The following is a 12,001-nucleotide window of genomic DNA, read 5'->3' as shown; positions in this document are numbered from 1 at the left end:
TAAAATTTGGTGTTCTTTATCTTCTTTGTTTTCGGGTTTGCCTCTTCCTCGACATAACACAATGTAGAGAGAGTTTATAATATTGTTTTTCTGGCAAAAAGAATGCTTTACATTCTTAGTGAATCTACTAAGTGTGGAGTAAAATTAGTCAGATAAGTAGGTTTTAAATACTACTTATAATTTTTTTTTTATAAAAAAAATAGTGAGTTCAGTACTGTTTAATTAGTCCGTGTCTTTAATTTCTTCTTTCCACTGGGGGTGTGCATTCGAATCGGTTTATCGATAAATCGAATCGATTATTTGTTATCGGTTTATCGATTTATCGATTTCGATTTCGGTTTCGAAATTTTGCTTATCGATTTATCGATTTCGATTTCGATTTTGTCCTCTTCGGTTATCCGTTTATGGATAAACCGATAAGATATACCAAAAAGACAAATTTTATTTTTTATTTTATTTTACCCTTATTCTATAATACCCTTTCCTTTACCCTAAGTCCCTAACCTTATTATTTCCTCTACCACATTTAAGGAATGATCATATTTAAAGCTCAAGGGAATGAAGTTCAAATTAATGGAAAACAGAATTAGCCGTGATGATGTATTTTTTTTTTAATACCGTTGGAGTGTTGGTGGCATACATATGATCCCTTACTTTAGTTTCGTTGCATGTGCTTGTTGACACAATTTTTATGTTATAAACGGTGTTCGTCTTATTTTAGCTTCTTTTTGCCCATATTAGTTAGGCGTATTTATAGCGATATACTTTCCGTGGAATCCCGCAAATTTTTTTATTGGTGCAATCGATAGCCGAATCGATAAGCCCCAAAAATCGATAAATCGAAATCGAAAAAATCTAATCCTTATTGAAACGATAACGATAAGCATATGTACAAATCGATAATCGATAAGTAATTATCGATAAAAGTCAAAATCGAATCGATAAATCGAATGCACACCCCTACTTTCCACATTAGAAAAGTCAAGAAAAACACGAGCATTTGTATTTATTTTAACAGTGAATGAACTAATTATATGTTTATATGCTGGTTAGATGAAGTAAATTAAAGCATATTATATGAGGAAAGTATAGGAAGAAATGCATGCCAATTGTCGTGTACAGTAAAGCAGCCAGCAAACTGCAAAGTCGCACTTGTTAAGTGGCTAAGTCCACTTTCTAGTGGTTCACTAACTTTTACCGAAAAGGCAAAAATTTGCAATTCAAAAAGAAAAAAAAGAAGGAAGAAAAATAGACAGACTTCGACGCACCACCAACTCACACAGGAAGCAACACTGCAACTCACAAAGGAAACGAAAAGACACAATATTGGGTTCTAATCAGAGGCGGATTTAAAATTTAGGTAGAACCCTTTAAGGTTTTTAGCATTAAAATTCATTAATTCTTATAGTTACGGTTCAAACATACTATTTATTGTAAGGTGTATCTAGGATTTAAACTCTATGGATTTAACTTTTAAGGTTTTTAACATTGAACCCATTATACTTTTAAAGTTATGCGTTCGTATCTACTATTTGTTACTCCCTCCGTTTTCAATTTAGATGAGCTAGTTTGACTCGGCACGGAATTTAAGTAAAAAAAGACTTTTGAAACTTGTGGTCTTAAAAGCTTTAGGAGTAAAAACTTTAATTTGTGGGGCCATGACATTTGTGTGGTTATAAAAGCTTCTCATTAAGGTAAAATAGGTAAAATAAAGAGTTTAAAGTTGAATTATTTCCAAATTTAGAAATGTGTCATTTATTTTGGAACAAACTAAAAATAAAAGTACCTCATCTAATTTGAAATGGAGGGAGTATAATTTTAATGAATTTTTACACATAAATTTATACTCCACAACGAAAGTACTGGGTTCAGTTGAACCGGTACCAAAGTGCTAGATTTGCCCCTGTTTATGCTCCGTATCGAAAGTATTGGATTCAGATGAACTCAGTCGCCGAATAATACATCTGCCATTGAGGTTCTTAAGAGCCCATTTGGCCATGAAAAGTTTTTCACTCTTTTTCGAAAAATTGTCACTTTTTTCGAAATCAGTGTTTGGTTATAAAATTTTCAATTTTCACTTGAAGATGAATTTTGGAATTTTTCGAAAATTTAAAAAAAATCAAAAAAACTATTCAAAATTTTCACTCAAATCACTCACAAAAATTAAAATACAACCCAAAATTATATTCATGTCCAAACATAACTGTAATATTCAAATACCATTTTCACTTGAAAAAAAAAAATATTTTTTCCCAAAATCTTACGATTTTTATGTCCAAACACCCACTTAATACTCCTGTAATATCGTCCAGGCTCCAAATGCACGTTCACTCCAATTTTGACATCCAGAATAGATAATTGCTGTTTCTCGTATAGTTCTGAGCAATCTTTATCTTATAAGCTAATTTTAGGATTGCGTATGGTTAATAAATAACTACAGAGAAAATCCATATGAAGTGAAATTAATTAGTGACGTGAAAGATAAAATTACTAGCTATCGGTCAAACTTTCAAAAGAGAAAGAAATAACTAGACAAACTTCAACCAACCAACCTGCCCAACATGCTAGTGTGCAATTGAATAATTAACAAAAGAGAACAGACAGAATTCAACCAATATTCCCACCAAGAAAACCAATTATGACAATTCTTAACCAAAGTCACAACTAACACTTATAAAAAGCACTAACTCCACTGTACATGATTGTGAAACCTAACAAAAACACTCTAAAAGGAAAAGACTACAAGAATAAATTACATTACAACTCTTCAGCTAATTCTTGTCTCTAGATTTTCAGCTATGGAATCCTCAACCAAAAGCCAAATACCAACACAATCAGAAGAAGAACGTAACTGCACATATGCCATGCAACTATTGTCATCTTCAGTACTTCCTTTTGTGTTACACTCAACAATTCAATTGGAAGTTTTTGAGATATTAGCCAAAGCTAATGACACTAAACTTTCTGCTTCTCAAATTGTTTCTCAAATGCCAAACTGCAAGAACCCTGATGCAGCTACTATGTTAGATAGGATGCTTTATGTCTTGGCTAGTTACTCGTTGTTCACTTGTTCCATTGTTGAGGATGAAGAAAATGGTGGATCGAAAAGAGTGTATGGTTTGTCACAAGTAGGAAAATTCTTTGTTAGAGATGAAGATGGTGCATCAATGGGGCCACTTTTGGCTTTGCTACAAGATAAAGTATTCATTAATAGCTGGTAAGTTTTGTCCTACTTTTTATTCTTTTTTCCACTGGCAGTATTGGTTGGATTCCTTTTTCACAAGACAAGATTCTTCATTTTACTATTTGTCGATTATGTTAGTCGTATGTGTGTTATTATTTTCCATCTTATCGTTTTATTGGTCACTTTAATTAAAAAAAAAAAATTAACCTAAATAGCCGTCCATCCAATTACTTAAATTTAAAATGGCTGAGGGACGTATAATTAATATATAAATAATTCAGTTATAATATGTATATAACTGTGTATAATCAATGTATAATCCATGTACATTGGCTAGCAAAAGTAAATAATGAATATGAGTGTATAATCCATTACAAAATATTTGTCTTTTTAGAAAAATTAGCCATTACTAATTCAATTACAGTTTTATTACTCTAATGATGCACATAGTCATTAATCATTGAATTAAGGAAACTATAAAGTTTATTTAGTCAAATAACACTTATGACTAATATCATCAAATGCTATTAATGTGAGTCAAAACCTTAAACGGGATATGACAAGGACGGCAGGATTGAGTGCGCGTGTGTGTATATATATATTCATGCCTTTTATACTTTAATTCTTTTCTTTTGAATTTTTAATTTATGAAATATGCCGTTTGAACTTATGTGCTGATTCTAGCTTGGAAAATTATTCTTCTTAAATAACAAGTGTCAGAAATGGCTTACAAACTTAGGAGCATTATTAAGGCGTCGAAGCCATTAGATATATACTTTCAAGATGAAATCTAAAAAAAAATAAGTTTTAAGTTACAGCAAATAATGAAATGCATCTATAGCTCAAAAGCTAATAATAATTTGTTCTCTCAACTTAACTAATTTGTTTTACCTCATTTTATTAAATAGCTCACTATTTATAGGCAATTTAGATAAATTAGATTCTTAGATTGAACTTAATTTAGTTTAAATGTAGGTGGGAGTAGAGAAAATCTATATATTAAATGCATCTCGTAGATGTTGGTGCTATGACACAATTTGACCAACTTCTCTCTAAACTACTATTACTACTATATAGAAAAGCCATAAAAGATTTCGTTCAGTTTGTTTAGTAATAATTTCCATGATAATAGTAGTAACTTTAAATGAAATAATTTCCAAAAAAAAAAAATTATAAATGAAAGACTTGTTTGACTCTTAAAATATTTTTTTCAAATTAGAAGAGGCATGACAAAATTAGAACATATGATTCATATCTGACTGTCTATCTAATTTAAATACAGGTTTGAATTAAAAGATGCAGTTCTTGAAGGAGGAGTTCCATTTGACAGGGTACACGGTGTACATGCATTTGAATATCCAAAATCAGACCCCAAATTTAATGATGTTTTCAACAAGGCAATGATCAATCACACAACTGTAGTCATAAAAAAAATACTTGAAAATTACAAAGGTTTTGACAACCTTAAAACTTTGGTTGATGTTGGAGGTGGTCTTGGAGTCAACCTCAAGATGATTACAGCTAAATACCCCACAATTAAGGGCACTAATTTTGATTTGCCACATGTTGTTCAACATGCACCTTCCTATCCTGGTACCTTCTCATTCTTGTTTTATTGTTTACTTTACTTTGGAGGTTTGGTCCAACACTACTTAAATTTACTTCACATCATGTACAATCGTTAGGGATTTACCTTATATACATTGAAATGCTAAATATTACTCCTATTATATCTATCAGCTTCATAACATAGACGAGTCATAGTCAGAGGCATATCTAGGTTAAGGGATAAGGGTATATGTGAACTCATGTTCTTTTCGCTAAACCATGTATAACAATCAGTGGCGGATCCACAAGGAGTCTTATGGGTGCTTAAGCACCCATTGTCTTTGGCCAAACTTAATAAATTTACATAGGTAATTATCAAAAAATTTAAATAAGTATTCAGTGAGCACCCACCACTAAATTCATTTTTCTTCTTCTTTTGATATTTTTACCGATGAGCACCATGACTTTGAAATCTTGAATCCGCCACTGCTAACAATGTTATATTTTTTTAAAATTACTTAAATATATGTGTATGCACCCCATGCTCAAAGACTTTTATGGTGTAATTATTATTGGGTGTACCTCTACTAGTGCAATTGACGGTTCAAAATCCACTTCGGACGATCTTGTTTCGGCACGGAGTATAGATGTATATGTGAAAATCACTAAAATTTAAAAAAAAAAATATAATTTTGAACCTATAATTTAAAAAGTGTATAAGGTTCATGGTAAGAAACTAAAGTTAAACCCGTCAAATCTAAATTCTAGATTTGTTTCTTCACAACAGTACACCCATCTTCTTGAAATCCATGATTACGTAATTACACCAAACTAAAGTTAGAGCTTTGTCAACTGATACAATATTTTCTTATACATACACAATCAATTCTTAACTTGAATTAAGATTGTGATCATAATATTGCAGGGGTGGAACATGTCGGGGGAGATATGTTTGGAAGTGTTCCAGAAGGAGATGCTATTTTTATGAAGGTATGTCCAAATCTTTGATGAGTCGAATAAGCTTAGCAGAAAAAGTAATAAATGACTCCTTGTTTTTTTGAAATTTCAAATAATTTTAAAACAAATTCAGTTTGTCAAAACTAACTAATATTTGGAAGTGGAGGAAGTAATCAATAGAAGTTACACAAGATGTTTGTTTGTTTTGGCTGTTCTTTTAATTTGGTACCCTTCCTAGAAGGTGCTCTGGAACTCCAAATGCTTATAGTTTGTAGCAAGTTTTTGTTTGTTCTGGTAATATTCACAGTTTATTTCAGTAAGCTTATTAATTTGGAGGGGGAGTAATAACGTGCCATAACGACTTTTATTTTGTGACGGTGGTGTTGGGGCCAGCTTGCACACACCTCAATTAATTCCACTAGCTACCTGCTACCTCCAGTCAACACAAGTATTATTTAACTCTGCCTACCAAGGCTTAGGAAGATGGAAAGAAGTCACCTAGTATTTTTTGTATCCGCTGAAATAACGTGTCAAAACGATTAATATTTCTATGTTTCTTACTGAAGTGGATTCTTCATGACTGGAGTGATAGTCACAACCTCAAGTTGCTAAAGAACTGCTACAAGGCTCTACCAGACAATGGAAAGGTAATTGTTGTTGAGGCCATTTTACCAGTGAAACCTGACACTGATACCGCTGTGGTTGGCGTCTCGCAATGTGATTTGATCATGATGGCTCAAAATCCTGGAGGCAAAGAGAGATCTGAACAAGAGTTTCGAGCCTTGGCTACTGAAGCCGGATTCAAAGGCGTTAACTTAATATGTTGTGTCTGTAATTTTTGGGTCATGGAATTCTGCAAGTAGATCTCTACTGTGCGTTGAGTTTCTTCTACTCTGATTATCCATTTATGGCATTCTGGTACAGCAATTGCAGCTTAGTCCAGATTGAACGTTGATATTCCTAATAAAATTTCTATTATGCCCTTGTTTGCATGAAGTGATGTCATTTTGAGTATTGAGAAACATGTTCTCTAGGACAAAAATTGTAACTTTGTCTAATTTTATATTGATATTCCTAGTAAGATTTATATGACATGTGTCTCTAGTATAAGAATAGTTTCAATATACACAGACAGGCACTTGTGAAAGCATCTCTTGGAAGTTAGTTTCCTCGCCATCTCCGTTTTTTTTGGGACTGAGACACTTGTGATTGGCAAAGTAAGGGGAGGTGAGTCTTGTCTCCTTTCACTTTGTCGTACTTCAAGTACTGGTGACCCAAGAGTACATGCTAGACGAAATGACAGTGGTTCCATAGAAGAGATTGTCGGGTTATTATGGGTGCATTAACTAGAAATTGGCGACTGAAATTGCAACTTAGCCCACACTGGGATATTATTCCTAATAATCGGTTGCTAACATGTTACTTTTTCCAGTATGGTGAGTATAAGCTTGAGTACCCAGAGATAGCCTTGGCACATAAAATTGCTAGGTAGTCTAACAACTGTGAAATGGGGTGTTGATATGCCTAATTATCCTTGTAACCTGGTTTGCTTTTTCAACCTATAAGAAGGGTTTCAAGACTACGATTGAAGTTGCACCTTATTCCAGACTAGGATGTTGATAATCCGATCAACCTTTCTATAATAACTTTGCGTTCCTTAGTATGACAAATGTTTCCACTTTGAGTTTCTATACACGGGAATTTCGGCAGTAACGGAGCCACATAAGCTCAAGAGTGGTTAGTTGAACACCCATGTGGAAAATTATATTGTATATATCGGTCAAGTAGTACCTTTTTATTAATATATATTAAATTTGAAACACCCTTCAACACCCTTAACAAATTTTTTAGTTTCCCACAAATTTTTGGACTGGTTTTGAACTAGATCTCTTGGAGGTATTTTTTTCAAAGAGTGTGCCCTTAGTAGAGGTCTAAAATTATACTACTTGAAAAGCAAAAGAACAGAGGAAGCATTATCAATGAAAAAGATTTTTCAATATCTGCAAACCATCATAGGGAGATTTAAATTGATCACAAGTCTAAATAATGGCGAAGACAAGGTAGCATTGGTTAAGCTGTGGCTAGTCATACCTACGTACTTCCCATTCTTTTTATTATTATTATTATTATTATTATTATCTTTTTTTTTTTAATAGTTTTTCACTTGGTGTCCAATACCTGCATTGGGACCAGACTAAATCTGGTTTCATGCTAGAAAAGTCTAACATTAAGTGGGTAAAGCATTTCCTAACAAAGGGGACTCCACACACCAGGGCTCGAACCCTAGACCTCTGGTTAAAGATGACGGAATACTTAGCACTATACTACAACCCTGGTTGGTTTTGCTACATACTTCCTACAATTATAGGATCATGACAATTGACAACCATATGGTAACATGTTTTGTCTTACAATTTTATAAGCTTAATTACTGTTTACCCTTAAAATTGGATAACACTTAAACTTACAATTGATTTTAATGACACGTTATTTCACCTAATACCAATTGATAAATGTAAAGATTAGTAATATAAATTAGCAATAGGATAAAACAAACCAGTGTTTAAACGAAATTCAGCCCTCGAGCTTGAATACGCTCGAACTGATTGGAACAAGAACAATTAAAATATAACAAGCTGATGAACAAGAATATGAACTAAAGAAAAGACATTATATTGCTTTGATATCTCAGAGTGTAAAATGGACACAAGATGATTAGAACCTCATTTATATAGTAGAGGAATCCTATCTACGGTATAATTCTAATTACGGAAGTAAATCCTATGACTAGCTAAACAACCGCCCTTGAATTGGTCTGTTCTGAGATTTCTGCCGCGAACTTCGACCACTCACGGACATCTCGCTTTCTGTTATTGTACTTTACTCGGCGTCTGCCTCATTTGGTCTCGATCGCTACTGGCCTGGGTCTCAATAGGTACCTCAATCCTCGATCTCGATACCTTATCCTCGTGCTTTGGTCTGACCCACTGCGGGGCCGACCTTTGATGCAATTCCCCGGTCTTGATCAAATAGTAGAATCGGGTAGGCCCAATTTTAATCATATACAAATAGTCCCCTCGTTTCTTGTAGTGTTATGAGAAGAAACGAATTGAGCCTTCGATTTTATACCTCAACCTGTCATGACATCATCCTCGTGACGTAAGCGACCGAAACGTCTCGTCGGTACAGTTCCCAAAGTTATTAATGAGCGTCAGTTGGTTGTCGGCCACCAGTGCCTTTGAACCGTCGCCATGAATCCCTTAAATATGCCCCTTCTCTCATTGATTCAATCTTTACTTTCACTTTCTTCTAATCTCTTAAGCTTTTTACATCTCTTAAGCTCTTCATTTCTTCAAAATCTCCAAGGTTTGTTGCTAATCCCTTTTTAAACACCAAGTCCTGTCATCTCCCTCTTTCTTTAAACTCACACAAAAATGGCAAAAACGTCAAAAACTGTTCCTCAAAAGGGAAACGCTTCTTCATCGCGGCCGGCCCGCGATAAAACACCAGTGGAGCCGCGCCCTGAGGAGTGTGTTCCTGGGGGGTGTGTCCTTACTTCCGACTTCAAAGTCGAGAAAACTTCGTTGGTCCCTGGTCGATGCGAGCCAATGTTGAGATATATATGCTCGATAACTAAGGGTGACCTTGAGCAGGTGAAGAAAGACTGACATTGGGAAGATAAAGAGGTGGTGATTCTGGCCCCCGAAGAAGACATCACTACCCATGTGGAAGGGTTTCTAAGTGTTTACACTTATCCTTTCACGCCGGGCCCTATCGATCCCCATCATCGATTTTTGCCATCTATATCAAATAACCCTAGGTCAATTCCATCGCTCTTTTTTGGCGGATTGTTATTCTGCTCCGGTTCTTCACGAGCAAAGTCGAAGGGATGCTTTTCACCCTCGACCACATCATTAGGTTGTACAGCCCCCGTGTTTATCGAGGCGGGTTAATAAGACTTTAGCGTCGGGCTACCAAGGTATTGTTCTCAAGCATAGATGAGGAAAGGACCGATGATGGATGTGCTGGTTAATTCGAGTGAAGACTTCCGACCTGATCCCGGCCGAGAAGATGCTATTTCTCAAGAAATGGTATATGAATCGTAAGTACAATCCCGCCTATAGCTTCCATTTATTGTTTTGTTTCCTTTGCTTCTTCTTATCGACATCCCTTTCTATGATGTAGCGGTCTCTTGGATGTCTGGTGCAATTCTTAACCTCGAGAGCTAGGTTCGGGATCGGGCTTCGACCTCTTCGTACGTTGAGCGCTCATGGCGTGATTTGGCAAGGGGCCGATGGGAGGCCAAAAATCTTGGTAAGCCCTTTTTCACGTATTTGACGATTTTCTCTAAAATATTTCTTTTCATACTCACTTGATTTCCTTTCATACAGGCTTCAGAAAAGATGCTGTCATGAGGTCCCTGTCCGCGGAGGAGGAGGTTCCGGCACCGAAACTGGTGAAGGAAAAGAAGAGAAAAAGGGTCTCGACCTCCGAGGACCCAAAGCTCAAGAAAAGTAAGGCTCGTAAGCCGAAGAAAGACACTGTCCCTCTGCCTGCTGAGGTAGCTCAGCGACTAAGACAGGAAGAAGAAGAAGAAGACGATGGCTGCGAACTGGTTGCCCGAGTGAAAAAAACACTGAGGCCCCAAAGGCAGCTGAGTTGGTGAGAGTTGAAAAGATTAAGCCTCGAACGGAGGAGGTCTTGGAAGAGGGCCCGGGCTAAGCCCCCGAGTCGTTGGAGGCTGAAGATGCCTCCCACCGAAATGAGAAATCGGTGGGTATGCCTAAAGGGGCCAGCTTCGAGGCCCTTCAAAATGAAGAGAACGCCCAAGTGATTCACTCGGGGCAATAATAATTGGAGACTCATCGACTCTCCCTGCATTTTCCGAGGAGGCAATTCAGGATGCCCAAGCTATGAGGACTGCCGATGTGGGAAGAGCTCATGAAGGGGAGGATTTGATCCGTTGTTGCTTTACAGGAGTTGAAGATGATATTGACTCGAGCGATGCATCAAGTCTTTTTGATGAGGGTCAACGAATCCTGAGTTGGGTAAGTCTTAACTCCCCTCGTCGATATCACACTTGTATTTATTTCTTCTTGTCTAATTTCCTTTCTTCTTTATGCATAGGTCTTGGCACTTCATCGGGAGGCATTTTCTAAATCCCGAGTAGAGCTGAGCCGATGCGAGCCCGATCTTCAAAGGTTCACGGAGGAGAGAAATGCCCTCAAACTTCTCAGTGTGTAAAAAGAAAAGGAGATCAAGGACCTCCGAGCCGAATTGGACATGGCTCACAAAGAACAGACCGACCTGATTGAGCAGGTAATGAAAATCTTAGAAGCTCATTTTATCAGTTTGAGGTTGATGGCTAACATTTAAATCTCACAGGTTCAGAAGAAGGCCGAAAAAATCGAACAGCTCCGTGAGGAGGTTAACATGATGAGGGTGGAGACCTTGGGGTGGAGATAAAACATGGACCGCCTTGCCTCGGAGAAAGATGCTGCTCGAGCCCAACTGTCATCGGCCGAAAGTCAGCTTTGATTTATGAAGAAGGAAAGCTCCGCTCAAGCCAAGAAAATAGAGGAGCTCGAGGCTCGATTGGCCGCCGAACTTGAAAAGGTTAAATTTGAGGCAGAAAAAGTAAAGGCTGACGCGGAGGCGATCGTGGCCGTTTACCGATGTGATGCTGAAGCTGCTCAAGCCCAAGCAAGAGAATCTGCCGAGGCCGCTCAAAATCGAGCTTTTTGGATTGCCGAGCTCGCCAAGTGCCAATCTCGGAGGGAAACTCTCGAGGAGATCCATGCTCAAGGTTTCAATCTTATTGACGCTATAAGAAAAGCCAAAGAGCTTGAAGACGATGTCAAGGCATTGGCCTCCTCTGACAATGACGATGACGATAATGCCGGAAGCAAGAGCGATTACAAGAGTGGGGAGGATCATGATGGAGAGGGAGATGCCCCCAAAAACAATTAGGGACCCTACGATATTTCTTTTTTGTTTTTTTAGGACCCTGATCGGTCCTTGTAAATATTTTTATATATATAAGGTCTCTTTGCTTTCTGACTTGTCTTTACTTCAATTTCCGCATTGTGAAAATTCTGTTTCGTCCATGCCTTGTGAAAATTTTGTTCAAGAGTACAAGGCTTAGGCAATTTGATCGAAGTCGGACTAGTGTAGTCTTTGTAATCGAGTGAATACTTGCTCGAGCGCCAAGTAGGGTGACCCTTAGATTCTAGTTGAGTGAGGATGACTTCTCGAACTCAAAAAAATAAAATGGCCCTTAAGCTCTTGAATTAGGCCTATATGGCCTTAAAA

General features: G+C 36.8%; 1 protein-coding gene across 1 annotated transcript; it reads left to right on the top strand.

The window, feature by feature from the left end:
• The first annotated feature begins 2,672 nt into the window (after window positions 1-2,672).
• On the top strand, window positions 2,673-6,781 carry LOC109216530 (caffeic acid 3-O-methyltransferase-like). The gene is made up of 4 exons (XM_019380692.1): window positions 2,673-3,217; window positions 4,467-4,777; window positions 5,658-5,722; window positions 6,256-6,781. Exons 1-4 carry the CDS (start codon window positions 2,799-2,801, stop codon window positions 6,550-6,552), a joined length of 1,092 nt encoding a protein of 363 aa, XP_019236237.1. The 5' UTR covers window positions 2,673-2,798; the 3' UTR covers window positions 6,553-6,781.
• The last annotated feature ends 5,220 nt before the right edge of the window (window positions 6,782-12,001 follow it).

The sequence above is a fragment of the Nicotiana attenuata genome, unplaced genomic scaffold (genome assembly GCF_001879085.1).
Source record: "Nicotiana attenuata strain UT unplaced genomic scaffold, NIATTr2, whole genome shotgun sequence".
Lineage (NCBI taxonomy): Eukaryota > Viridiplantae > Streptophyta > Magnoliopsida > Solanales > Solanaceae > Nicotiana > Nicotiana attenuata.
Note: the sequence above shows the minus strand (reverse complement) of the source record. Positions and strands in the feature narration are given on the sequence as shown.